The sequence below is a fragment of the Rissa tridactyla genome, chromosome 3 (genome assembly GCF_028500815.1).
Source record: "Rissa tridactyla isolate bRisTri1 chromosome 3, bRisTri1.patW.cur.20221130, whole genome shotgun sequence".
In the NCBI taxonomy this organism is placed as follows: domain Eukaryota; kingdom Metazoa; phylum Chordata; class Aves; order Charadriiformes; family Laridae; genus Rissa; species Rissa tridactyla.
Window position 1 is genome coordinate 14,240,794 of NC_071468.1, and position 26,622 is coordinate 14,267,415.

The 26,622-nt window shown below is 42.4% G+C and overlaps 2 protein-coding genes across 11 annotated transcripts in view; one reads left to right on the top strand and one right to left on the bottom strand.

The window, feature by feature from the left end:
• Window positions 1–12,799, top strand: part of CLIP4 (CAP-Gly domain containing linker protein family member 4) — a 32,150-nt gene extending 19,351 nt beyond the window's left edge. For 6 of the 7 annotated variants that reach the window (XM_054195893.1, XM_054195895.1, XM_054195894.1 and 3 more), the window contains 7 exons: window positions 2,342–2,425; window positions 5,702–5,842; window positions 6,275–6,406; window positions 8,573–8,696; window positions 9,478–9,542; window positions 10,194–10,266; window positions 10,863–12,799. In XM_054195893.1, coding sequence (XP_054051868.1) covers window positions 2,342–2,425; window positions 5,702–5,842; window positions 6,275–6,406; window positions 8,573–8,696; window positions 9,478–9,542; window positions 10,194–10,266; window positions 10,863–11,184 — 941 coding nt within the window. In that variant the 3' untranslated portion in view covers window positions 11,185–12,799. Of the gene's footprint in view, window positions 1–2,341; window positions 2,426–5,701; window positions 5,843–6,274; window positions 6,407–8,572; window positions 8,697–9,477; window positions 9,543–10,193; window positions 10,271–10,862 lie in introns of those variants that run through there. The other variant, XM_054195899.1, reaches the window with a different exon arrangement.
• Window positions 12,800–15,865: 3,066 nt separating this feature from the next.
• The window catches only part of ALK (ALK receptor tyrosine kinase), a 327,314-nt gene continuing 316,557 nt past the window's right edge, over window positions 15,866–26,622 (bottom strand). For 3 of the 4 annotated variants that reach the window (XM_054195890.1, XM_054195891.1, XM_054195892.1), the window contains 6 exons: window positions 25,810–25,902; window positions 23,979–24,080; window positions 22,631–22,765; window positions 21,962–22,052; window positions 18,548–20,626; window positions 15,866–16,090 (listed from right to left, as the gene is read on the bottom strand). In XM_054195890.1, the coding sequence (XP_054051865.1) occupies window positions 19,922–20,626; window positions 21,962–22,052; window positions 22,631–22,765; window positions 23,979–24,080; window positions 25,810–25,902 (1,126 nt within the window). In that variant the 3' untranslated portion in view covers window positions 15,866–16,090; window positions 18,548–19,921. Of the gene's footprint in view, window positions 16,091–17,933; window positions 20,627–21,961; window positions 22,053–22,630; window positions 22,766–23,978; window positions 24,081–25,809; window positions 25,903–26,622 lie in introns of those variants that run through there. The other variant, XM_054195889.1, reaches the window with a different exon arrangement.

The following is a 26,622-nucleotide window of genomic DNA, read 5'->3' on the forward strand; positions in this document are numbered from 1 at the left end:
TTTATTCTTGAGCCTGTAAAGTTAATTTCTGGTTGGCTGTGACATTAGTTAAATGTCTAAACTTAATGTGATTTCATTTACTAAGATCTTCCTGGGTAATTTGAAACATCTCACTGAAATCCGTGCGAATTTAGAAACTAATCTGTATACACCTTTATGCATAGAAATTGAAGAAATGTAATTTATTTTCTGGCAAAATGATCAAGGAACTATTTAACTGATTGTGTTTTATCTGCTAATTAAGTTATCTGAGTAAAACCAGAGGCAAATTAGGAGAGAAAGGATGTCCTTGTAATATGGCCTACTGATTGAAGTTAGAGGCTCAGTCCCTGGCTCTGGCTAAGTCTTTTAGTAATTTATTCAAATTATTTAATCCTTCTGTGTAAATTCCCTCCTTGTGAAGTAAGAATGATACATCTTTTCTGTCTGTTTCAGTTCCAAGGTGTTTGGAGCACAGACTCTTCCCTGCTGCGTACAGTGCCCACCATGCATAATCTGGCCCCGTGCCTGGCTGGCTACATAATAATGTCATTAAATATATTACATTAGCATTTCTTTTGCCTTTCAAACCCTGTTTAGGTGACTCATACTAAGGCAGCACAGCTTAAGGGATGGAAGATATGCATACATTCTCATCGAGTTTACTCAAGCATCCTAAAACTCCACTCTTTACCGGTGATATGCAGGGTATAGAAACAGTGTGCCAGGCTGGTGAAAGAGATGCATTTTGGCAGCATTTTGGATGATGTATGCAACTCTTCTCTACATAGATTCAGGGGGAAGTAAGCCCTAATTATGTATATTTACAATTAGCACAAGATTTAAGCTATTTATAAATGGACATCCTGCATAAAAAGCTTCTCAGAATAATCAGTTTGTTAGGAGTATTGCTCAGGAGCAGATCTAAGCTGACTTTTCCTGTTAAATATTTTTCAATGTTTGATTCAGTTTGTTGTGAACTGTTTGTAACTCATTAAACTATAATGGAAAGGACTGTTTCCTTTGTCACAGACAGTGTGTTCCAGACGGTTTAGTCATAAACCACCTTTTCTGTCACAAAGGTGCCTTTGTATCCTTGTAAATTTTAAACATTTATACTTTGCTTTAGATAAAAATCAGAGTGAGTTATGCATCATCTGCCAGGCAGAGCTTACATCCGCTAATGCTAACCTGGAAGCTGCCGTTTGTAAGATGTTCTTGTGTGGAGAGGTCCGTTAGAATTAATGTGCCTGGCTGATTCATGGACTGGAGTGGGAGGAATAAAGCTGCAGAGGCAGGACTTTGTTTTGCAGTGTTTTACGTGCATCACCAGATTACATTTCTTTCCCTTAAACTTCATTCCTGCAATACGCTGGTTTGTCATGATCCGAGAAAAATTAATATGCTTTTTGTAGATACGGTTATAAGCTGCAAACTAAAATATAATACTGTGTAGAGATTTTCAGATTTGATTTGTTTCTACTGGATTTGAATAATCCATCAGACTGATGATAATAGGTCTTTTTCAAGTTTTTGGAAAAAGGATTACTGTGATCAAATTGAGAAACGTGTTATCAGTCACAAACACTATTTTTTTGATCTGATGCCTTAATGGCTGAACCGTAAAATTTTTGAAAATACAGTATGTTTGCCAACTAGTTCAGTCCCTGTAGCTGAATTAGGCCGAGAGAGGTAGTTAAATAAAAAAGATGTGATTTTTCTTCATGACAGGGTGGGGATAAATCATAGATAAGCTTATTCTTCATTGAATTAGGGTAGGAAGCTGTCAGAAGTGCAAAATGACTGTTCACAAATTGCAGCATGTTATAGTTCAGTTATACAGGCAGTGCTAGTTCATATGCATATCACAGCATTGCTGCTCTAAGAGTCAGGCTCTTAAAAATGGTACTGGCATATTTACTTCATTATTTGTAGACTGAAGGAAGATTTGGTCTGAAAACTTTCATGTGTAATCTTTAATGCAGAAATTGTGAAATTATTACGAGTGAATAGTATACCTTAAGTACTATAAAAGCATATGTTGCGTATATAATAGATGTAAATGTTTGAAAGATTTACATAAAACTCCTTCAATATAAACATTCATATTTTGTAGACAATTTGTTTATTGTTTGTCAAGATAGTTTGGACTGTTTTAATGTGTTAAGGGGTTTAACATCTGTGCTTATCCATCAAAACAGTTCTGCAGTCTTGTTTTACCCATGTATCAAGAGTCTAAGGAACCGCACAGTTTTATCCATGCATCCAGTAATCTAAAAATCTGTCAAATTGTCTTTGTACATGTAAAATTATTGTTCATTGTTAGGATGTATATGTTTAATTGTATGTGTTCTTTTTATAGGCCTAAATATGGCAAAAAAAGACAGTGCTTCTGAAGCCAACTTTATGACTGCTACCAGGGGAAAAACTGTACCTGCAAAAGACGGTAACTACTTTTTTTTTTTTTTTATTTTTTAACATCTTGAGAAAAATTTTGGGTAGGGCAGCAGAAGTATTATTACTGCCTTACCTTTGTAGAAGTCCTGTATCTACACTACAGAAAAAAGGGGCCTTCCCTGTCTGTATTCAAGTCCCAAGCAGACTGTACACATTTAGTTCACTAGCAGCAGGAGTAATTTGTGTGGATGTTTGGCTGGCGTTCTGTGTTGGTTTGGTAACAGCTTCTATCCAAATACATGGACAAGAATATAGACAAGCTCCTCAAGCTGCAAGCTGTCTCAGTAAAAGATCTTACAGATGATCTGCAGAATTACCTTCTTAGGTGTCTGAGGGAGACCTTTTGCCCTGTGTCATTACTGCTTAGATTTTAATGAAGAGCTGTGCATGTATTCTGTTGGAATTTTTGTTCTCTCCTATATCTGTATGTTCAAGCTTGTGTAATGAAGCACACATCTAATAGCATTTAACAGTCTTGGCTTTGTATCATGGAAGACTCATAATAACAAACTTCAAATACGAAAATCAAAACTCTGGCTTTTTAAAAATTTCCTTTTACATATGAATCATTCTCTGCAATTATCTAGTTTCAGAATTGGATAGTGACTTCTACTGCATCAGTGTTTTGTGTGCTGAACTTGAAACATCAAGGGACCTCACTTTCAGGGGTGTCTTTGACTAACTGTAACAATTTGGTCTCCTTTGAGGTTTTGTCTATAAAATCATACTACAAGTGTTGGTAAAAGCAGTATATCTGAAATAATTTGAAGTGTGCCTTTGAATATGCTCTTTTCAAAGAAAAGTGTCTTTTCATATCCTCCATCAGTAAACAGTCAGGGGGAAGAGACTAGTGTAAGATATTTAAGCACTGTCCTATATGATACTTTTTCAGAGGTGAGCTAAAAAACTTGTGTAGACAGAGATTTCCAACATTTTGTTCATGGAGGGCACTTAATGGCTTGTTCTTTAGGTTCTGGTCACACAGTGAAATTAGTTGGCAGTACAGTGTCTCACCTTGATGGATGATATTTGAAATTAATAGGACTCCAAAGGCTTTGCAGGCTGTAAGTGATGTGGAGCGAAGCCTCATTTTGGGATCTGGTGGTTTAGATGATACTGCCATAAGTCAGGTGCAGAACCTTTAGGAAAATCCAACATCCAACTTGGAAAGTAGCTGTTGGTGGTTCTTTGTCAAACAGGAAGGATATTTCAGCTTGGGGTTTTCCTGGAGTTTGTGCTGATGAGGCTGACAATTTCTTTCCTTTTTTTTTTTTAATTTTTTTTTTGGGGGGCACTAGGGATAGAGAGTCTCTTCATGAAATATGCAGATAATGCCTGGCAGAGAGCTGACTGGCTTAATATTAATAAAAACCCAAACCTATCACCCTGAATAACCCATGACATATTGGAAAAAAGGTTTCTGCAGGGGGGAGATGGAGAGGAGTAAGGACAACTACAAATTTATGTAGCAAGGCTGAAACAATCAACTGTATAAATACACCCTGGAAATGACATGCTGGTAATAGTTTTGTAGAAAACGAGATGGCAGTATTGAGTACTACAAGGTAAACGTGAGTTATCTGTGTCGTGGTGTTGCGAAAGGGGAAGCATTCCAGAATGCATAAAAAGGAGCGTGAGCTGTTGCACACGAAGTGACTTGGGGGCTTTACTTGGCACATTTCAAAAAAGATGTGGATCAACTGGAAAGAATTCAGAGAAGACACCACAATAACTGGAGGTATAAAACATAACTTAGGATAAAAGACTGATGGAATTTGTGATTGTGTGATTAAAAAGGCTAAAGATTAAAGGAATAAACCAGGAAGCTTTCAAATACAAAGAACAGTACAACCCATTCTGCACGTGTAACAAGAGTAAGAAATCTTGAGCAAAAACTGTCGTAATTTAGGTTTTATATTAGGGGGAAAAACCCCTGTAAGAGTACAGATAATTATGTGGTGAAATATATTGCTGAGGAAGTCCCGAGATTGCCCTGATGGGAGGTTTTTAAGAACAGGTCAAACACTCACCTGACAAATTGTTGTTTTGCCTGGTGGAGGAGGAAAGGATTATAGGACCTGCTGGAGTCCCTTCTGCTCTTCCTTCTCCCACCTGAGGATTTCCCACAAAATTAAGCATTTAATGACCGGTTTAGTTTATTTTAGTTTCATTATTGCTGCATCAGCAGTTTTTGTTGTGTTCATGTAGAAGTCGTAGGTGGTCTGACCTCCAGTAAATCCATCGCTGGATTGACTTCTAAATATGGATGTGTAGTATGCACTCAGAAACACACACATATATTTATACCTTGGGCTTGGAGTTGAATTTTGCCTGTTTAGTCACCATTTATTTAGTAATTTGCACGTTCTTCATTGTAGCATAGCTGCAGCTGGTATCTCAGAGTCTTTAGATTTCTGTCCCTTATACTTTTGCTTTGACCCGCTGCATTTGTCTTTCTGCAGTTCTTCACTGTTTTGCCAAATTGGAGGATTAAATTATATCGAACATGCTAACCCTGTGTCAATATAGAGGTGCTTTGCAAAAACTAAGGAATTAAGCCTCTCAGAATTCTGGAAAGTTAGATAAGCAATATTATCTTAATTTTTCACATTGAGAAACTGAGGCATAGACATGTCTTGCTGTACCCTGCCTCATTTTGGGCAGAAGAGAGTAGGAAAGGGGAGAACTGGGGAGAGCCTTAAAAAGGAAGGAGGAAAGCTGTACATAAGTCTTACCAGACAGTTTAGACATCAGGGTTTGCAAATGGAGATAAAAGTGATTTATTTCCCATTCTTATTTTATAGTACAGATTTTAATATTAATACAGTATGTAATGGAACATAGTAGGCTTTGATCCAGACAATAATTCACTCACATATCACCTTTCTTCCACTTCTCATCAAATCCTTTAATAGGCTGGATGCTGGAAGTGTGGTGGTATGATCTCTTATTACTAAGGCTTCCATATGTTAATAAATATGCTTGGGACTGTTTAGAAGAACTTTTATAGAGTAACAAAGAAGAAGCTTTTGGAGACCTCTTCCAGCACTCAACTATCACCGTATTCCCGGGGCAGGGTCGGATGCATTCCTGACAGGTGTTCGAGTAAATGCTGCTTAACCACCTCCAATTCTGTCTCTTTACTTTGTATTCTGCCCACTGTGGAGTACAGATAACTTCCTTCTTACAGAAGCTTTCCCTTCTGCTTAATCTGTCCTTTTCTGAATATGATCTCTGAAGGACTATTTCCATTTATGTCTTTTAGGTTTTCCTGGGTACAGCAGCTCTTCCTCTTCTACTGCCTCCTTGGAAGGCAAACAGAATTACTCCAAGAAGCGGAACTCAACTAGCAGCAATAAAAAGGCAGTGACTCGAGTGTCTTCAGCGCCATCTAAAATTAGTGCCGGTATGGTCTGTTTTATTGAGGTATGCTTTCACAGATGGGAGTTTACTGCCGTATTGAGTTACTTACGTAGAATGACTTGTGCTGTTTCAGAATCTGAGATAGTTCAAGAAAGACGCTTGGGAAGTAGTTTAACTGTAAATTTATGTTTGGCAGCTTTTTAAAAGCTTTTCAGAAGGTCTTCAAGAGGAAAAGTGTTCTTGCAGTTGGTCACTGTACCTTCCAACTGCAGAGAAGAAGCTGTAGTCCACAGTTTTCATGCTGAAGGAAAGCAATTCTTTGTCTAAGCAAAATTTACAGTGTGTTGCCATATGTTAAAGGTATGCTATGTTAAAGATAGACTGTTTGCCAATCAGTTGGCTCACTATCGAAGACTTTCTTAAATTTTAAAGATACAATGGCACTAATCTTGGATCTTGTCCTTCTGTTGAACAGGGTTGTACAGTTCTCTGGCTACAAGGAAAAATCCTTTTGATGAAGGAGAAATTCAGGTTGGAGACAGAGTACTGGTGGTAGGACAGAGAACGGGCACTGTTAGATTTTGTGGGATGACAAAATTTGCACCAGGTATTTGCAATACTCTTTGTGTATGTTGTAGAATCAAATGGAATAGCTTACATGTGAGCACCTGAACATTAAGAGAACTCTATATTTTTCTTCACTCCCTCCAAAAAAAATAATCTAAATTTACTGGTTTGTTTCAAAGTTCTTTCTCTCTCCTATGTTTCATTGAATATTTTTTACTTCAATGCAACTGTCAGGAAAAGATAATGGTTTAAAATGTGACTTATACTTGTCCGCTAACACAGATTAATTAAGAGAAATATTTTAATGTTGAAATTGTAGGTATTGTTACAAAGCTTTCTGAAAAACCTCAGTTTAGTCTCCAAAGTGCTATATGGCTTATTGAGATAATGTGCCTTCAGTCCTTTTTTAATAAGCCTTTCTGACACCGCGCATCTCTTGCAATACTGGTACTCTTATCATGTCATATATACCTGTCTCATTCTTATCTTCTTGGTATCTATAAGAGGGTAATTATGAACATTTAAATCTTAACTAACAAACTTCTAGGTCACAGGACAGATGAAAAGTTACAAGCATCTCAAAAAGCCCTAAACTCTACCACCATTTTCTCATCCTTTTCCCTTTCATCTCCTCCCTTCCTTCTCCTTGCTAAAAAAGCACATTGGGTGTTTTCAAATGGAAGCAAGTTGTTCTAAGTTATGGAAACTAATTTCTGAATACCCATTCTTTTAACCGAATTCTATGTTCTTTATGTCCTTACCTATAATGTTCTTATTGCAAGAGTAATGCAAAAACAGTTGGTAAGTATTGGTGTACCCAGTTTAAGTGAGGGCCATTTAATTGACAGGCAGTAAGCGGCAGTACTCTGCCTTGACACTTGGTGGCATCAATATTTAAAAAAAATGTTAGAATGACAGAATGCGAGATTGTGGTACAAGTCATACACTTTTTTCATTCTTGCATCTTTCCGCAATTTCCTTGTAGGCAGTCCTTGCTTAAGATACTCAATTAACTGGTATTGTACACTTTTTAATGTGATCGCTCTTACCTTCATGTTGTTGCTTACAAAGTAAACAATGAGAACGGGACAGGTTTTCCAAATACACTATAACAAGTGTAAAGTCAGAAAGCTGTTAGACAGTGTAAGTCTCCCCCCCACCCCTCGCCAAATTAAGGAACAAACTTTTTGGAGAAGAACACCATATTGTAAGAAGTGAGCACAGAAAGATGACAAATCTTCACCATTTGCAAAAACAGTAATTTACAGAAAATGTAACAAATGCATTTTTAAGTATTTCCATTTTAATATGTATCAAAGCTCTGGAAGGTACCCAAACTTTATTTATTTTGCTGCAATGCAGCTCTTTATTTAATCCTAAATACAGGAAGGGGAGAACTTCTGACGTCCTGAGCCCTTCTAATTCATAAGCTGTCATTCCTGAGTTTCTTGAGCTGATAATTACAATTACCGTTTTATCCAGTGCCTTAGTACCAAGTGACTTGAATTACATTTTGAATCTTTTGGGGATGGATAGCATAAGGACTGCTAATGGAGTATGAAATTTAGCACCTTTACATAATTAGCTCACATTTATCACAGGTTAGGAATGATCAAGCTTATTAACATCTTGATGCCTATTCAGTGTTCTGTAGGAGATGAATTGCCAGCCAGGTCTGATTCTCACACCCTTCTCCTCTCAATATCATACAACCAGCCTTGCAATTTGTATTAATTATAACTTGCTAGATGGAGAGAAGGAAAGAATTAATATCAAAACTTTAATTTTACTGTTGATGATCTCAGATGAGGCATAAACCATGTGGTCAGAGGACTAAAGTGGGAAGCTTGAACCACCACTGCTCCTTCTTCCTTATTGTCAGCCAATGTTAGATTCAGTAGCCTCCCCTTTGGCTTTAGTATATATATGAAAGGTTTTACCTTTTCTATATTGATTAAAATGTCAATAATTTTCTCAAAAGCATATATGAATGCTGAGGTAATTCTCTTTAGATTTATTATGATATACATTTTTGCATAGTTACATAGATAATAAATATATATCTGTAATAAAATATCTAGACAGTTTCTAACTAGAAACATTTTGCTTGACGTGGGTGAATGCCGACTGCACCAACTGTCTAGATGAAGAAAAAGCCTGTGGTGTTTTGTTCAAAATACCATGATTTTACTGTTTTGAAACATAGGATTCTGGTGTGGAATTGAATTGGACAAGCCTCACGGGAAGAATGATGGTTCCGTGGGAGGTGTTCAGTACTTCAGTTGTCTTCCTAGATACGGTATATTTGCACCACCATCTCGTGTACAGAGGTAAGCACTGAACCTGTTTTAATGTTTGTGTTGCCAAACGCTTCCTTTAATACATTTCCAGTGGGAAACAAAGTTTTGCAGCAGCTATGGAAGAAATAAATGTTTTCTTCTGCTAATGGAAGTTTATAGCCTCCATTAAAAAGCTGGTGGGCTTTAGATCAGCTTTTTGAAAGCAGAGAATAAATTGGAAATGCAGCTTCCCCTGTTTCTCTTGCAGCCACTTCAAGTATTTTCATTCCAGGGTCTCTGTTTCTGATACAGTCTGTGTTCATTAAACCTTACTTTCATGACCTGATGCGCTGAGCTAAATTCGGTTATAAAAGGAGGTTGCCCTTGGACATGACTGGAAATACTGTTCTCATTCCAGATAACTGCACAGAGGAACCAAAGCATCCACCACTTTGTTTGTAGTCTCTTTGTTAGGTTTCAGGAAGAACATCCGAGGAGCAGCGTGCTCTTTCCTCCTGTATTTGTATCTAGTTACTCTGCCAGACATGGTCTTGCTTTTCTTTTCCTGAATATCCTAGCTCAGGCAAACTGTTAAAGAACTTGCCTCAAAATTACACACGCTGAGTAAAAGGCAAGTAACTCAGCTAAAGGAGTTTGCTCTGGGCACCTCTTCCATACCAGCCTGATGACAACTGAAACATTAGAGTCTTTTGGGGGTGGATGGGGAAGGGAAAGAATTGGAACTGAATCAACATTTGACAAGGCGGCCTCCAGCAGTAGGTTTTTCAGAGTTGAGTTGAAATAACTTCTTTGTTGTGTTATTGCTTTGCAGACTAACAGGTTCTCTGGATTCTCTCACAGAGACATCGTCGAGTAAAATACATCACACTTTTCCAGGTAGGAGCAGAAGACACTGTGATTTGGCTGAGGTGGCCTATAGCCTACTGCAGGTGACCAGTCTACAACCAGATCCTATTGCACAATAGATTTTCAAGGAACGAAAGTACCAGCCAATAGCCTGGCTGGTCCTTTCCTAAAAATGTAGTCTGCAGAAGGAACTGTTAACCCTATACTGGCAGAAATAATTCTGTCAGAGTTTTAAGGTGGTGGAGACTCTTCCCGTAGTACTGCATTGCATTCTAATCAGAGTTAACCATAAATTAAACCTGCTCCTTAATCTAAACTGAGATTGATGAAGGATCAGCATGGGGGTGGCCATATGAAATTACTGAAACTTTAGTGACATACTTGAAGTAGTTATTTTTCTTTTTCCTTACCTAGGCTTTTTGCAAAAAGGCTTTGTCAAATTACCCTTGTCTGGTTTATTTAATTTGGTTTCTGTCCTCGCTGAAAAAGTGAACATGTTATGGACACTAATTTTCATAAGAAGTTTCATCATATAATTTTTCAAATTTGAGGGGAGAATGTGTAACAAATGCAGTATAAAAGAAAACACAAAGAATATGAGTTCATAAAGCGGTGGGGGTTGTTTTATTTTTGTTTTTTTTTTAAAGAAGTCCTGCACAGCTTATTAACCTTTCCACTTAGGTTTTAGACGCAGTCTAAGCACCACTTCTGCATCTTCACAAAAGGAGATAAACAGAAGAAACTCCTTTGTTAGGTGAGTGTCTTGAGTTTAAAATGTTTGGGTGAGCTGGCCGTTAGCTTTGCTGTTTCTTGTTTTAAAGAAAGTCTTGTATTATGCACGTGGAATATCTAGATCTTTACATGCTCATTTTTTTTCATTCCAAAATGGGCCGATAGTAGACTATTTTTCCATGGGTATCCAGGAGTACAGTCCTGGAATTCATGTGGGATTTAAAATTGTTTTCCAGTCGTTCATCACTGCATATTCTCCAATTCTTGCATTTTCACGCAGCTGGGTGAAGTTCAGAGGGTCTTGTTGAAGGACTTCACTTTGTCCTGGTGATCTTGATTGATGCTTACACATTAAAAGTTGTTTGGGCTAAACTCTTTAAGCCCCAAATAAAATGTCTTGTACTACTGAATTTACCTACGGCAAATATTGTAGATCAGGTGAAAAGAAATTGGTTTTCCAAGTATTTCAGCCTGCCATGTGTACCAGCCTGTATGCTATTACATGTTTTGCTGGTGATGTGAGTTTTTTTCCCACGCACTTCATTGAATTACAGATTTGCCCTGCGTGATTTATAGAAAAAATACTTTATTTCCTCCCCCCGCTTTTTTTCTAACTAGATCCAAGAGCTCTGTGTTACGGCGCAGCTGGAGCAATACCGCTACAGCCAACACCGAGGGACCAGTGAAGCTGCACGAAGGCTCTCAGGTTCTTCTGACCAGCTCCAATGAAATGGGGACAATCAGGTACATTGGTCCTACAGACTTTGCGCCGGGGATATGGCTCGGACTTGAACTCAGAAGCGCCAAGGGAAAGAATGATGGCGCTGTGGGGGAGAAGCGCTATTTCACCTGCAAGCCGAACCACGGGGTCTTAGTTCGACCGAGCAGAGTAACCTATCGCGGGATTAACGGGGCAAAACTTGTAGATGATATTTGCTGAGCCAAAATGTGCTCATACCATAGGAAATAAGTATTTTAAAAGCACACAAGAACCCCATCTAGAAGGCAAACTTATTTTTAAATTATTAAATCTGCATTTGCATTTTACATATATATATATGTATGTGAATATATAATATATATTTTAATATATATATATAAAAAAATACATAGAAATAAAAAAAGTTCAGTTGCATTAAGTAGTAAAACCACTATTCTGTTTCTCTTACTGAAACAGCCCCTGCCTGGGAAGGTTATTGCAAAAGCATTTTGGGTGTGAGATGCTGTATTATTTGAATAACGTTCCAGTTAGAGAATGCGAGTATCTCCAACAGTCTCTAAAGTTGCTTTGTGATTCATGCAATATTTAAACGATTTTCCTCCACGCAGTACCGAACGGATAATGCTTTGCGCATTGCTGGCTTTTGACAGAGGAGGTGGTTAATGAGTGACATTAGTCTGGTTACCAGGCACTTTGTCAATTCCAATACCAGCTGCTAGCAATAAGAAAGCAAAAAAAAAAAAAAGATTAAAAAAAAAAAAATCCCCTTTTCAAACAGTTGTGAAGTATTTTTACATTTTATCATTCAGATCCCTCCTCTTCTTTCCCCCTCCTGTTCTTCCCTCCAGAACGCAAAAGGGCTGATAAATATAAGGATTTGCGGTTATCCTAGTGAACAGCAGCAATTAAATAAAAAGCCTTTAAAAAAGCACAAATATGCTGCATGTCAGTCTATATAGTAGAAAGCACTTTTTATTGTATGCAGTTGTATAAGAAGCACTCTTCAAAATAATGCACTTTGCACTCTCCCGGAGAGCTTTCCCTCATTTTTAAAGACTTTCTTTTGTTTGGTGTGCTGCAGGCTATGAGTATAACAGTTTTTAAATGCAAATAAACCCAGAGTGGAACTATACGTAATAGCCTCATCATATATTAAGTCTGTATAAATACAGCATGGCAATTCCTGCCAGCGGTATGGATTATACGCAGGGTTTTCAACCAAGCTATTAACATTATTTGATTTGTCTGTGATACGTGTTTCTTTTTGTTTCCTTTGGAACAGTTTCCAGTATAAATTTCTTGGAAGAGTCTTATGATAAATCAAGGATAGTTTCAGGTACAGCATTGTTAACCCACCTTGATGTGACATTATTTGCATATCAGCCTTTTAAAACAGATAATATTTTGTTCGTGTTTTAAACATGTAATGTATTTTAATTGCTTAGCATCTGTAAACATTATCTTATCAGGATGGATGGTTTTGTGTTCTAGAACAGTCATTTTCTTCTTAAATGATCTGCTTGCTCTTACCTACTTGAAGAAGTGACACTTTAAATTCCATCATAATATCCTATTTTTAGACAGAATTCTGCTGCTGTTACCTTCTTTTAAATATTGCTGTAGCTATTTTTCCTGAGCTGTATTTAAAATAATCCATATTGTATTCTAACTTACGGGAATTTTTAATTGAATAGAAAAGCTGTAAATTTTGAATGTAAAAAAAAATATTAATGCTTTATATTTGAAGATGCAGGTATTCAGTGATGTACTGAACTTTACTTTGTCCAATATCTGTTTCTTGTTGGTATTAGTAAAATGAAACCCTGGTGACTAATACGGCAAGAAGAATTTTCATTAGGTCATTTCAGAATGTACATCCTCTCATTTCTGTTCTTACGTACGAATCAGGCAGACAGGATACAGCATGGAACAGCAACTGTAGAATATAAACCAGAAGTTTCTATAGCTGGAGCTCTTCAGGAGGTATGTAGAGGAATTAGGGTGTGGGTAAGGCGGCACGCTCAGGCAGTTTGTTATACTCACGCCACTTCTGTGTGGCCTGTCTTGCACAGATGAAGGAATATATGGGAATAACCTCTTTCCAAGGGTTTGCTCATTCACTGGTAACTCCTTTTTTTTCCGAGGGTGTCAGGCTGCACCTTCCACAGCTCTGTTGCTACACCCAGCTCAGCTGGAAGTGGGGTCTCGGTGGCCTGGGCGGGCAAGGACTGCAGGACTTCATCAAATCCTGCCTGATGGGTAGAGAAGAGATGAGGGCATAGATGGTATCTGAGCGGTGGTGTAGTGTGCTGTCCCTTCAATTTCAGGTTCGGCTAGCTGCACGTTTCTCCTGAAAGCTCTGGCTAAAATCAGTTAGAGCACTGCACGTTAGAGGAGCAAGTCAGGGCTGTTACCAGTATGGAGCTGTTTTGGTAGCACTGAGAATCTTCCACAAGGAAGTAAGAAGCACTGTAAATTTATGTGGCCTGAAACAGAAATAAATCAGTCCCTCCATGCCAGAAAGGATTACTGATGGCTGTCTTCATGTTGGTGATGGGAAGGGATTTGTGCTTCCCTAAATCCAAGGTAAGTTGCCATAATCCTTTCCTCCAGCTCTTGCAGGAGGACGCTTTGTGTCACAAAAAAATTTCTGAAAATAACTGGCAGTGAAGTTTGAAATTATTAGCTGTGCTGAGGTCTTTACCATCACAGCCCCAGACTGCTTAGAAAGAAGACAAATGATCCTCAAAGTCCCTATAAACTGTATAAATAAAATACCTCTTTTGTAAATAAATAAACAGATGGTCCCCAGGAATTCTGTGCTGCCTGTGCAGACTTCGAGGCTTGTCCTTGTTCCACAGCATGTCTCTGGGGTCAGTTTCAGAAAATGAACTTCTTCAGTGCTCTCAGCAATGAAATCTTTCAAACTTTGTTGGATGCTGGCTGGAAAGGAGAGGTCACAGGTGTGACAGGAGCAGGAGAACTTTCTTGATATGTCCCAGGATGGGGAATTCATTTCTAGTGAGGTCAGTCCACTTGGATTCAGTGATGGTTTTGCAGATGTTGACAGTAACGGTTTACTGGGCAGGAAGCCTGTGTTTTTGAAGTGTTGCTATCCAGCAAGATCTGAGGCACAAGGATCCAAAATTGGCACTGCTGATTTGCAAAACATAGCCTGGTTTCTCTGACAAGCGAGCTCTGTTACCTGTCAGGGTGTTGCACAGGTGGCAAGTCCAGCATTTACTTCATGGCTTTTACAGAGGTCAAATTTTGCAGAAGCCTCGCCAAACACCAGGTGGAAACTGAAGCCGTGTCCATGAAAGCCACACAGTACCCACCTGCACCCTTTCTCCTGCCCTGCTGCAGACAGACAACTCTGGGAAAAAAAATGGAAATTAGAGCAAAGACTGCCAGCCAGTGCCGGTTCCAGACTGGTATGGTGGTGGCTGTGTGGTGCCGAGCTGTACTCCTAGGAGAGCACAGGAGAGCTCCCTCCTCCCTTAACAGAGGGAGGAACCAAAGCGTGGGGGAAATGGAGGGGGAAGAGCTGCCTGCCAGATATCTGCTCATGAAAAAACTCTTGCTAACTAAATCACAGCACTATGCTGCAGGAGAATGAGCATGTGGATAAGTGAAAGAGAAGAAGGTTTATAGATAAGTCAGTCCTAATTTCAAGGACCATTTCTTGAGAAAGCGCCTACCTACAGCATAGGAGTGCTATGGGGAGGGGAAAAAGTGAGCATTTCAGAGCAGGAGCTACCTCTTTCTATGTTTGTCATTCCACTGCATTAAAATACAGCTTATAATTAGACCTACTCAAAGGCCATGTCCAGACTCAAAGAAAAATCCTGTCTCAGGACATAAACATTTAGGAATGAAAACACCCAAATGCTCTTCTCAACCATATACTTTCTTCTCTTTTTATATGGGCTGGTTTCTTGTAGGTAAAAGCCAGCCTTGGTTGTTTGTAATAGAAGGAACAGCCCCTTTCTCTGTGAGAAACTTGGAGGTGTGACACTTGCAACGCAACGCAAACAATTCTTAAACACAGGGCGGCTACCCAGAAAGGTGGCTGTCTCAGTTGACCTCCATGCACCTTAAGATTTCTGTACCTGTACCAAGTAAAAGCTGATGCCCAGAGACCTCCCTTGGTTACTGCAGAAGTGATCTGACGTGGATGCAATCATTACACAGCTCAACACAGAGAAAGCCAGCTACAGTCATTTTATTTGTCTTCATGCCTTGTGGTTCACTACACTTGTTACAATACAAAGACACTATTCAATACAAAATACTCAATGACCATATATTAGTATTTTTCTTCATAGTATCCCTGAAGTGCACAGGCCCTTCCTTTATAAACAATGTTGCATAAACTGCTGTACATGAGACAGACACTCCTATAATGTAGCTTTTGTTACTAAAAGAAGCCAGATGCAGACAATTTGGACATTTTCCTGTGATGGGTTTAACTTTGGGACAGACAAAGGGTGATGTCTTTGCTGCTGTGAAAGGCTGTTTTATGCTATTCCTATGTCAAGGTTCTCATCACCCAGAAGACAGGCCCAGTAACAGGAGCAGACGTGCACAGTTAAATCCTTTGTAGCCTATTTCAGACCTCGTACATCACGCAGGGTGTACGCCACCCCGCTCTCGCGCCGAGCCCGCGTCCTTTTGTGAGCACAGGGGGAGGGAAGCCAGAGGACCTGCGGTACCTACACCCTTGTGAAAGGCTGACTCTGCCCTCGTGCACTCAGCCGGGGGTACCTGTTCCTCCCCTGGTTACAGCAGAGCCCCTCTCCCGCCACCACTCCTTCCGCGGCTCCTCGAGGAACCAGAACCACCCCAAACTTTTGGCCTCGCTTCATTTCCAGGCACGTGATGGAAAATGAGGGTCAGTAGTAGCCAAAAGGAAGATGAAGGGACAACTGGAAAGGTAGATAAACAGACATCCCAACCTAGTTTACCTTCAGCAGCGTACAGAATCAGAAACCTGCCTAAAAGCTATAGGAAAGAGGTAACATCCATATGGACATAAGCCATTTTCGGAGTATGAGAGTGGTAGCAGAGGATTTTCCCAGTCGTACTTTACATCCTGTAGATCATACTGCGTCCCACTTTTCCACTGCAGAGTGAGGAAGACACATAAGACCAGAATGAAAACATTGCCAATGAAGACAATTAACAGTCTTAAAAACAAGTTCCTTAAAAAAATTTACATTGTCTGAATAAACTATATTTTTAAAAAAATAAGTCATTGACAAAAATGGGTAAGAAGGTTAAAATAACTTGATTTTTTTTTTTTCTCATACAACACTAAGCCTAGCGTGGAGGGATTTAATAAGGGAATCTGGGATTTACACATGCCAGGGTGCTTTGGCCTGGTGCGCTCATGGTGACTTGCCCCTTCTGTCCCCTGCAGCTCTGGGAACTGAACAGGCAAAGCTTTCTAGACACAGAAATTAAAAATTCCTAGTTCATGACCGGGCAAAATGCTCTTGCTGTTGGTGTTGAGCTATAGGAAATGTGCTAGAATGAAACCGCTAGAAACTGGAACAGAAGACACATGAACACTTCCAGATGTTGAAAGAGAAATGCTAAAATAAATGCGATGAAGTACCTTCTTCTGCAGAATTTAAGCCACAGTCTCCTTACAACTGTGTGTAGCGCATTACTCAGCTCTTTACACACAGTCTGTGACCTCTGAGCTGCAGTCTGTGAGCTTTACCCCAGCACAACGCCAGGTTTCCCTTGTTTCCCTCTGTCCTGCTTGGCTGGCCCCTGGGAAAGCCCTTCAGAAGCCTCTTTCCTACCTCACTGACCGAACTGCTGCTAGTGGTTTTTCCAGCCAGGGCAAACCCGTAGCTCTCACACGCTCCCTCGTTAAATGGTACAGCATTTCTGGCTGCCCTTCAGCTAATTTGAGATGGTGCAATAATTGATAGCACCTGAGTGTGAATTGTTGCTTTAGTGACAGAGGAAACAGGTATCATCAAGGACAGCTTTCTTCACATCATCCCAGCGATACAAATAAAATCTTGCAGAGTCACTGAAATCGTGGCGAGGCTTTGGCAACAGGGCAGACGCTTAAAGTTAAGAAATGCAATTGCAGAATGACCAGGAAACTGCCTTCGATGCACCCTGCGCGCGAGTAGCAGAGCAGCCTTTGGTGCAGGCAATTAATTCATGGAAATCATTTGTCATTGATGGTATTACTTGTTTTCTAAGAAAAAGGACAGGCCAGTGCTCCAACCCTTGTTTCTGAGTGGCAAGATTCAGTCACAAAACAATTTTTGCAAACTGGCGTACTGTGCTTGGACAGCACGCAGGGCTGCCAAATTAAATGTTTGCTGTGGCAAAGCTCGAAGATGTTATGTTTTTTACATTAAAAATAAGCCCAAACTAGATTCCTGAATTCATCTGAATTCCAGGCGGGGGTGTGGGTGGTGTTTAAAAAAACACAGAGCCCAACAAGCACACAAAAAAACCCCAACAAAGCATTTTATGCTGGAGACACTGGAAGGAAGCTCACTTAAAACCAACTGCTAATGCGGAACAATATTTCAATGCACCGTACCCCTCAGACTGGAGGATTTCAGTAGTAATTCACCATTTCCCCTGACCACAATTACCTCCTCACGTATTCCATAGGTAAGAAGCAGTAACGCGTTTAGCTCCTTCATTTTTTACAACTCCCGTTCTGTAAGAGTATTTCAGTTGAAATTCTAATAAAAGAACCGCGCAGCCCAAGCCGCAGAGCAGCGATCGCGCTGTCACCATGGCGGGGGAAAGCCTGCCTTTCCCCCTTCGCCCCCACAAACTTATAATCATCTCTTGCGGCTCGTGCTTTTAAAGCTTCTTTAGAAATGCTGCCTTTAACATCATAACCTGGCAGCTCATCTGCAGCCCTTCTGAAAACGAGAAAGCTGGAATATTTAAATGAAAATTGCTATTATATGTGAACAATATACTGGTATAAGAAATTGTTCTGATGGTGCTTACCCCCTGAATTAATCAGCTTTCCCGAGACTCTAGAAAACTACCCCATTGAGGTTACTGAGCTAGAAAGAGAGAGACCAGTGTGACACTAACACAGTCCTAAGCTAGACGGAATCCCTCCCCGGTGGCTATTTCGTGATGAGAGCTGTGAGCCTCATAACCTTGCAGATCACAACTATTCTCTTAGTTCAAGCTGAAGAAGCTCGCGTGCAGCAGCAGAACTCCTGAAGTGTAACCCTCGTTATTCACACCAAGCCCAGGCGGCAGCAGTGTGATGGATCCCCAGCAGGCGAACGCGAAATTTGGAGCAGCCCCTGACTCAAGCTTCCCACCACAAGAACACAGCCCCCTTAACCAACCACCACACACAATTTTGTCTTTATCTAAAAAAGTTTTTTAGTTCTGTGTATCAGAGATATCAGAGAGGCAGGTCAGGAGACCACCCTACCTCCCCCCTCTTATGTTTTCTTTACAAGGGCGGTGGCCCAAACCAAGCCCTCCGATTTCCCTCGGCACACCTCGAAGGTGAGGAGTACGTATCTGCGGATTCTGGTTTGTTCCCTTATGAAGACAGGAAGCTTACCTCAGTGCTCGGGTCCAGGGCCAGATTCGGAGTCACTTCACTGAAACGAAGAGTCTCAGACTGAAGAACACCTTCACGTTCCTTTGCTGATGCTCCAGTACACCCATTTCTATGGAAATAGGCACCCCTTCTTTGGATAGCTTTCATGCTAAAACAGCTCCTTGCAACCCTAAGTTGAAGTTACTAATGCACATCTTTACACACGAATTATTTCCTACATCTATGTTTTGACAATACACTTAACTGGAATATTTTTCATGCACAAGGTGTACAAAATGAGTCAATGCAGTGTTTGTCTTTAAACCACTATCATACACGTATTTTGTTAAAGGAACAAGGGCTCTAAACCCTTCAAATACAGACAGTATCTGGCATCCGGACTGTGGCACAACGTAGTCTTCCGCCTTTATGTTGTAGTTTGTTCAGGGTATGTCAAAGGCTACTGCAAACCTCTGAGGTATGGAGGTGGCTGTCCGTATGCAGGGCATGGTGACAGTTTCTCTCATGACCGTAGTCCTTTAAAACTTCACCTCGGTTCCACTTGACACGCACAAGTTCCGCATGAAGGACATTCCTACTTTTGTAGGACAGGAGGAATTTTAAAGGGCTTTACTCAGTTTTAGTGCTTAAGCGCAGGAAAAAGAAAACAAAAGAACCCCCCCCCAGCCAAACAACTGCTCCCCACCCCAGAATGCCTCATAGCACCGACACCCATCCTCCACGCTTCCTCTCCTCTCTCTCTCAAGTGACGCAGTAGGACCAGCGTCTTTCTATTGCCCTGCCAACACCCCCATAACCGCCGTGCATTCAAGGACTTTCGAAGACTGGACTGTAGCTGGAACGCAACTTGGGAATGTGCCATCGCGTCACCATTTAGCGCTGTTGTGTCCTTTTCTGGTTTGGATAGAGGATGCTCTCCCCAAACCCACTACAACCTCTGCCAGCTGCAGGAGATCTCCAGGTGTTCCACAGCAACCACAGGTTTGGCACAGAAAACCCCAGACATGAAACACTCAAGGCAGTGAGCCGCGGCTTTACACTTAAGCAGAGAATGCACAACTGAGAAAAGCTCACGGGAAGGGCATGACAACAACCATGCGTATGAGTTGATGCAACAGCAGCTGGGCCTCGCAGTTAACATCTGTTTCTTGTATCCTCCCTCCCCCTTGTTTCTTTCACTGTATTGGGGCTCCGGTGATTTGAAGCCTCTCGGGTTAGTTGAAATTACAGCTTCGAGGGTGGCACTTTTGGAGCAAGTTGGCACAAAATGGAAGGTAATGCTGTCAGATCCCTTGCTCGTGGTGTATTGGGTAACAGGACATCTCTTCAAGGCTCAGGAGCCACACGGGGGAAAGTCAAGAGGGCAGAGGGCTCTCACGGCCCCTGCTGGGTTATGTGGCTCTTGTTTCTAAGGACGGGGTCCTCGTAACTGCCAGCGCAAGGTGGTGTGGAGGCTTCCAAGGGTAAGCCCTGCTGTTGGTATCCATAGTTGACATTCCCGCAGGGGAAGTGGCGGAGCCTAAAGAGAGGCACTTCTTTAACACTTGCTGTTAGGGAAGATGGCTCTAATAGCAGGGAGGAGCCTGGCAGCCTGCCAGTCACAATGTTGGGCCCCACAGTACAGTTTCCTTCCTGTCCCAAATTCTCCCTCTCGGGCACCTCCTTCTCCAGCAGAGAACTGTTTTTGCTGGTCTGCTTCTCCGCAAACCAGGAACCGTAGGTTGGATTCCAGAGGTTGGTGGGCTTGTTTCTGGAGCCCCGGCTTTTGTGGAGCTCAGAAGGGGGGTTGGACTGGGCATAGGCCATGTTGATATGTCCCCCTGCCGAGGCGGACTGCGCTTTCCCTGGCACTGGTGGTTCCAAGGCTCCCGCTTTCCCTAGAGGTTTTCCAGCAGTGATGGCTGACGGCAGAGGTGGTGGAGATGGCAGAGTTTGCTTGTCATCCTTTCTGTCTTGGTGTGTGGAGACCAAGAGAGGAGGAATTCCTTCTGGATCGTCAGGGCGCATCGCTACCTTCTCCTCCTCCTCGGCTGACGGGCCATATTCTACTGGCAAAGCAGTGTTGATGACATCTGGATCCTGCCGGAGGGAGCAATGAGAATTTCTCAAAGTCTGCTACCATCAAGCATACTTGGACTTGATTAAAAACCCGACACATCTGACAGCTGTCACGCTATGATCGCAGAGCATTATTACCACTACCCAGAGCCCACACATTCCAGGAATAAAGGATGCTGACAAAATGCAGTTAGCCGTGAGATGCAATGGGATACCCTTAAAATGGAACTCTTTAAAAAAAAAAAAAGCAACCTAAAACTCACCACAGAACAGCAGAGGCACAAAAACAATGAAAACCATTTTTTATGTCCAGACAAATTTCCTGTGGGAATGTTGTTTTGGAATCTATATCATCTCGAAGTTCATAACATTCTCAGATAATATTGAGAAAGTTTCAGCCATGAAAGTATTGCTTCCACACAACAAGGGAGGAGTGGGAATGCAGAGAGAAGGCAATACTGGCAGACCCCTTGAAGCCTGACTCCACAGGGACTGTGGTTCTGAGCTATTTAAGCAGTTTTGAAAATTAAACTTAGAGAAAATGTGGTGATCTGGGCAACCTTTAATTATTGCTAGATGCCACAGCAAGCTATAGATAGCAGAAAACAATCCCAGGATCCAAACACACATGAAAAACAGACCAAGGCTCCTGAAGAGCAAGGGAAAGCACACTGAGTGAGGCAAATAACTGCGTGAGGCCACACAAAAAGACTGTGCCGACGCAGGCAGCAAAACGCTTTCCAAACTAGTCTACTCCTTATAAGCTAAAAATGGTGGTAAGAGATAAACAAATCAGATTTTGGCCTAGAAAGCCAGCCACATCCTTTCCCTGCTGCCTAGTGTTAGAATCCCTCTCCGTTAGCATGGCTGTCTCCACCTGCCTTCTCCAGCACAGTCAGATTCAGAAAATTGCCAACTGCTGCGGAAGCCACATGCAAAGGCTGCTCTGAGCCAGGACCATTTCTGCGCGGTGCTGACCGTGTCTTATGGGTGAACACTGGGACTGAGTGGCTGACATGAAGCATGTGAAGTGCGCACGGGTGTTGGCCTGTCTTAGCTCTTTTTTTTGTTGGAACCTGTGCCTTAATAAGCAGAAGCAGAGCTACAGGTCTGCTATTTGTAAAGCTGCGTAAGCTTGTGTAAGCCTGTGCCTTTCAGCAGTAAAAGACAAGAAGGATCAACCACCCGATGAGGTAAATATCCCAACCACCGGTCCCAGGCTGACACCAGTTTCCCCGGGCTGCTGACTGCAGTAATGCAGTGCTGCCTTCTCCTCTCGTGTTCTGGCTTGCCTAGACTGCTCCTCAAGAAGAACCGTCTCCACCCATCTCATTCCAGACAAATGAACAGGGATACCTGAGTGCAGTACTCAATCCTCTCCAGGATTATGGCAAAATTTGGCCGGTCTTCAGGCTGGTGCTGCCAACACTGGGTCATAATGCGGTAACTGAAAGAGCAGAACGGGAGATGCTCGTAAATAGCAGATCCCATTAGTATAAAACAGCTAGTCACTGCACCTTAGAAACCATAAGCACGCATCACCAATATGACTTCTAATATATAAGAGTGCTCTGCCTTCCCCGGAGTCAGACAACTGATGTAACAGCAACCACTGGAACGTGGCCACCAGTGGGGTGAAATCCACAGAACATCAGAGAAATAACTCACCCACCCGAAATCCCTTGGACAGTTCACTAAAGGTAGGCAGGGCTACAGATAATGGAGTCCAGTTTTCTCTACCTGTGAAGAGTCTTATGCGCTTGTAGTTTCACAGCTAACCTAAGACACAGAAATATTGCACCATCTTTGACCAAACAAGCAGTGGCCAGTACTTCTCAAAAGGGCCTCGATTTATTCTCCAAAATGTACAGAAATATTAAATAGTGGAGAACTCACTGGCGCTCAAGTCCAATAAGGCAGATCAGCCACAATAAGATCAATCTTAAAGTCATTAACTTTTGATAGAGAACAGCATTTGAAACAGAAAATCATTTGCATGAATATATCAAAGTTAAAATCTCATACACAGGTCCAGGGCAGTTTTTAGGTGGATCCATCCTTCCTCCATTGGTGACAAACTCCAGGACCTCCTGGTTGCTTTTGCTAGGGTAGGGCATGTATCCCAAAGAGAATATCTCCCACAGCAACACGCCAAAGGACCTGAATACAGAAGTGAAGGAAAACAAAGTGAAGGGTACAGGAATGACCATGGCGGAGGGGCAATGCCCTCAGGTGCAGTACTGTCAGCACTGCTCTTTGCAGTCTGTGCTCAGGCAGCCTGTGGAAATCACAGGATTTCCTGCTGCAGGATTCAGACATAAATAAGCTGCACAGTTGTAACGGTGGACTTTCAATCGTTTAATGAATACTAGTAGTTGACTGTTAATTGAGTGAAGTCTATGATGTAGGTAGGTAAATATGGCTGCTTTGCCCTTGTACTCAGGACCGCTCAACTAGATGTTACAAACGTGAAAGTCAGGTTCTGCTTTTCTGAGACATCAGCCACAGCTGGAGACAGGACTGAGTTGAGCAGTGGCCCGATCACTTAGGACAAGCTTTTCCTCTTGAATAAACTACCCAGCATGAAATAACGTGCCAGCGAATCCCCAGGTGCTCTGAGCCCCATAGCCCCCACCTGTAGCTCAAGAGTACAATAAAAACATTCCCTAGCTAACACCACAGGCCTAGGCCTGTGTGGTGTGGCCTGCAAAGCCCTGGGGACAATGCCTGGGACAGGACCCCTCCCAAGCATTCATCTGGTCAGCTGCTTGGAAATCACGAACTTGTTGAGTAAAATTGCAACGAGCTATGTGCAGCAATGGCAAACTCTTCCGCTCGGTGCCGAGACAGGCAGCAGCTCAGCCATATGAGAGCATGTACCTCCCCAGCTCCGCTCAGGAGCTGTGTCCTGACCACCAGCCCTTTCCCCTCCACACGCGTCCCCGAGCTCTTGCCTCCTGCTCACACAATTTTCCTCCCCCTCCCCTGGCCACCAGCAACTCAAGAGCTTACAGTGCTACTGCAGGCCAGGAGAAAGAGGAAAGCCAGAATACACGTCACCCTTCTCCCTCACCGGCAGGACGGATCCTGCCTGCTGTCTCCTGCACTGGAACTAACGCCTTCCTCCCTGCAGCAGCAAAGCAGCACCTGCACTTGCCTCAACCTCCCTTCCCTTCCCGCCCACCTCACCCGCTTTTGCACAGGTCTGATCTTTCTTGCCTCCTCCAAGATTACTGGCTCTGAAAGACCCAGCTTGTCTTTTTAGTAAAGGAGAAATGAACAAGAACATGTGTTTTTTATGAAATATTCACACTTTACAAAAGGGGTTACAACACAGACAGACAGACCGGATAGAGAAGGAAAGGAAGCGCACCATGTGTCTGTTTTTGATGTAAATATCCCTTCCATGAAAGCCTCAGGAGGCATCCATTTGACAGGCAACATTGCACACCCACCCTTCCGATAGTAGCTGGCTCTGCAAAGAACAAACAAAACAAAGAGTCAGCCAAGAATTCAGAAAATGCCATTAATTCGGGAATTTTATAATTACAAATTTAAAAATTATGAGCCATATGAAAGACTAATTTAGGTGAAACAGCATGGCAGAGAAAATGCTGAAGAGACCTGTTCCTTCTCACGAAAATAGTGGAAATGGGCAGACCATGGAAGGACTGCTCTAATCTCCCTTGCTTTAGGCCTGATCCGGTGAACCCAAGTTATCCTCATCTGTGTCTGTCCTCCTAGCAAATCGCTCACGCAGTAAACTGCTGCTGGCAGAGCCATCCTCCTGCACTTCTCAGCCACAACAAGATCTCCACCCTCACCTCACACATGGTCACCTTGAGCATCCCCACCAAAAATACACAAAGGCTGTTCCATATTTACCCAGTTTAAAGCACTGCAAATGAAATCCAAACCCCTTTATAAGAACGAGGAGCTTGATGAGGAGGATGCTTGGCCATCAGAGCTGGGGCAGTAGTACAAAAACCACCTCCCGTGCTCCTGAGACAGGAATTACATCAGCCCTTTAGTGTCATCAACATTTAAAATAAAACGTGCAAGCCCCAAATCCTGTGCTGGCAGCTGCAGGAGGCTGCTCATGAAGCTGGTATCACTGCTTAGAACAGCCTGAGCATCCTAAGGATATTCCTGGACACAGAAACATGTGTGAACTTCAAAGGCACCTTTGAAAACTCGGCACCAAAGCATTCATCTTGGCAGTCGGTTCTGCTGATTGTGTGAGCGTGACAGATGCTACTTTGTCCCAGCAGAGTCCCATCTGACAGTGGGGCGGAGTAGGGGCTCTTTGTGAAGGGAGAGAGAGGAGGGGGGAAAAACCAGCAGCTCTGATACACTTGGGTTTTTGAAGGTAGCACTCTGCATCACCTCAGGCTGTGATACTGTCAGATCTCAAGCTAAGCAGAGCCACGCCTGGCTTAGTAATTGCACAGGAGAATCCCCAAGCAGGAAAAAAAGAAGGCAAGGCACTGGAATAAACAGTGCAGGTGACTGAGTACAAGGCATTCCTTCCTCTGAGTCAGAGGCAAGTCAATTCCTCAGCACAGCAGGACATGGCGCTGCACTTCTGGAGGTGCTATCTGGAAGCTGAGATATCAAACTGCAGCCCTGACTGCTTGTGGTCATTAAAGATTTCCTGGCACTTTTTGCAAGAGCAGAGTAGTTAACCCTGCGTCCTGGCTGAATTCCAGTTTGGGTGATTACATTTTCCTGACCTTCCTCTGCACCTCCCTCCTTTATCTGCAGTAAATTGAGGAGATTTACTGATGACACGAAACCAAAGGAGCAGGGGTAGTATCGAGGAGAGAGATTAAACTCAGAATGATTTAGGACCACAAAACAAAAGGGCACATCAATGCCATTCAGCGTGGAGAAAGTAAAGACAAGAAACTGAGGACAGAGTACAAGAGGGAGGAAAAATGCCTTCCACAACCATCAGACTTCATTACCCAGAAGAAAGCTGTCAGAGTGGGAAAAGTCTCCAGAGCACAGTTAAACTACAGGTGAGGGCGAACACCAAAAACCCCCCACACATTAGCTGGGATTCATCAGGGTGGGATATCTCCACTCTCGCCTTGCTAGGGTTATGCAGAGCAGCACATGAGCCTGCCCTCCTGAGCAAACACTGCTCCTCTCTCATTTTAGCGAGCTCCCACTTATGGATACTCTGGGCTTAGCTCTGCTACCTGTATATATCCCGGGCCATTCCAAAGTCTCCGATTTTAGCCACTCTCCCAGGCCCTCGACAGGTAAGGAGGCAGTTCCTGGCAGCAATATCCCTACAAGGAAAGGGAAGAAAAGCAACAGAAAGAGAACCACCACTTAATCATTCGACAATTTTGCAAGCCAAAAAAAAAATAACAAACAGTACCTACTTTCCTGAGCTGCAGAGAGCCCACAACGGCCAGAAAAGTCAATGTTTATGGATAACTAGTGATGTCCCAAATACCAATCTACCCCAAAAGCAGGAGCAGCTTTGTATTTTAGCATTTCCTATTTAAACTTCATGTAGTATCTTCCAGCTGAAAGGATGGGCCTCCTGCGAGCCTCCCTTCACCCCAGGAGCTATTTTTAAGTCTCTAAGGAGTTGCAAGCAGCGGGCCTGATTTCAGCAATGTACTATTCCCAACATCAAGCTGTCTGGGGAATGATCCACTGACCTGTTCCTAGTGTGCTCATTCAAATATTGTCAAACGGGTGTCGTACCGTCAGGGACAGGAAGAACAACCACGTGCAGGTGTTGCTCTGGAGACTGAAAGTATAGGCCTGAACGTGTGCATGCAGGTCAAGCTCCAGCTACACCTCTGCTGGGCTGAAATAAACCTTGAGATCTGAATAACACAGTGGCATACCTTGTGGGTAACTCTTTCAGAAGAGTGAACTACCATCTCTCTCTACTCATCTCTACTCAATGGCCAGAATTTTAGACACCAAACACCCTGTTCTGCAGAAGCACGTAAAAATAGTCACAAGCTGTTGCACTTTGGCTGTACTTGTAC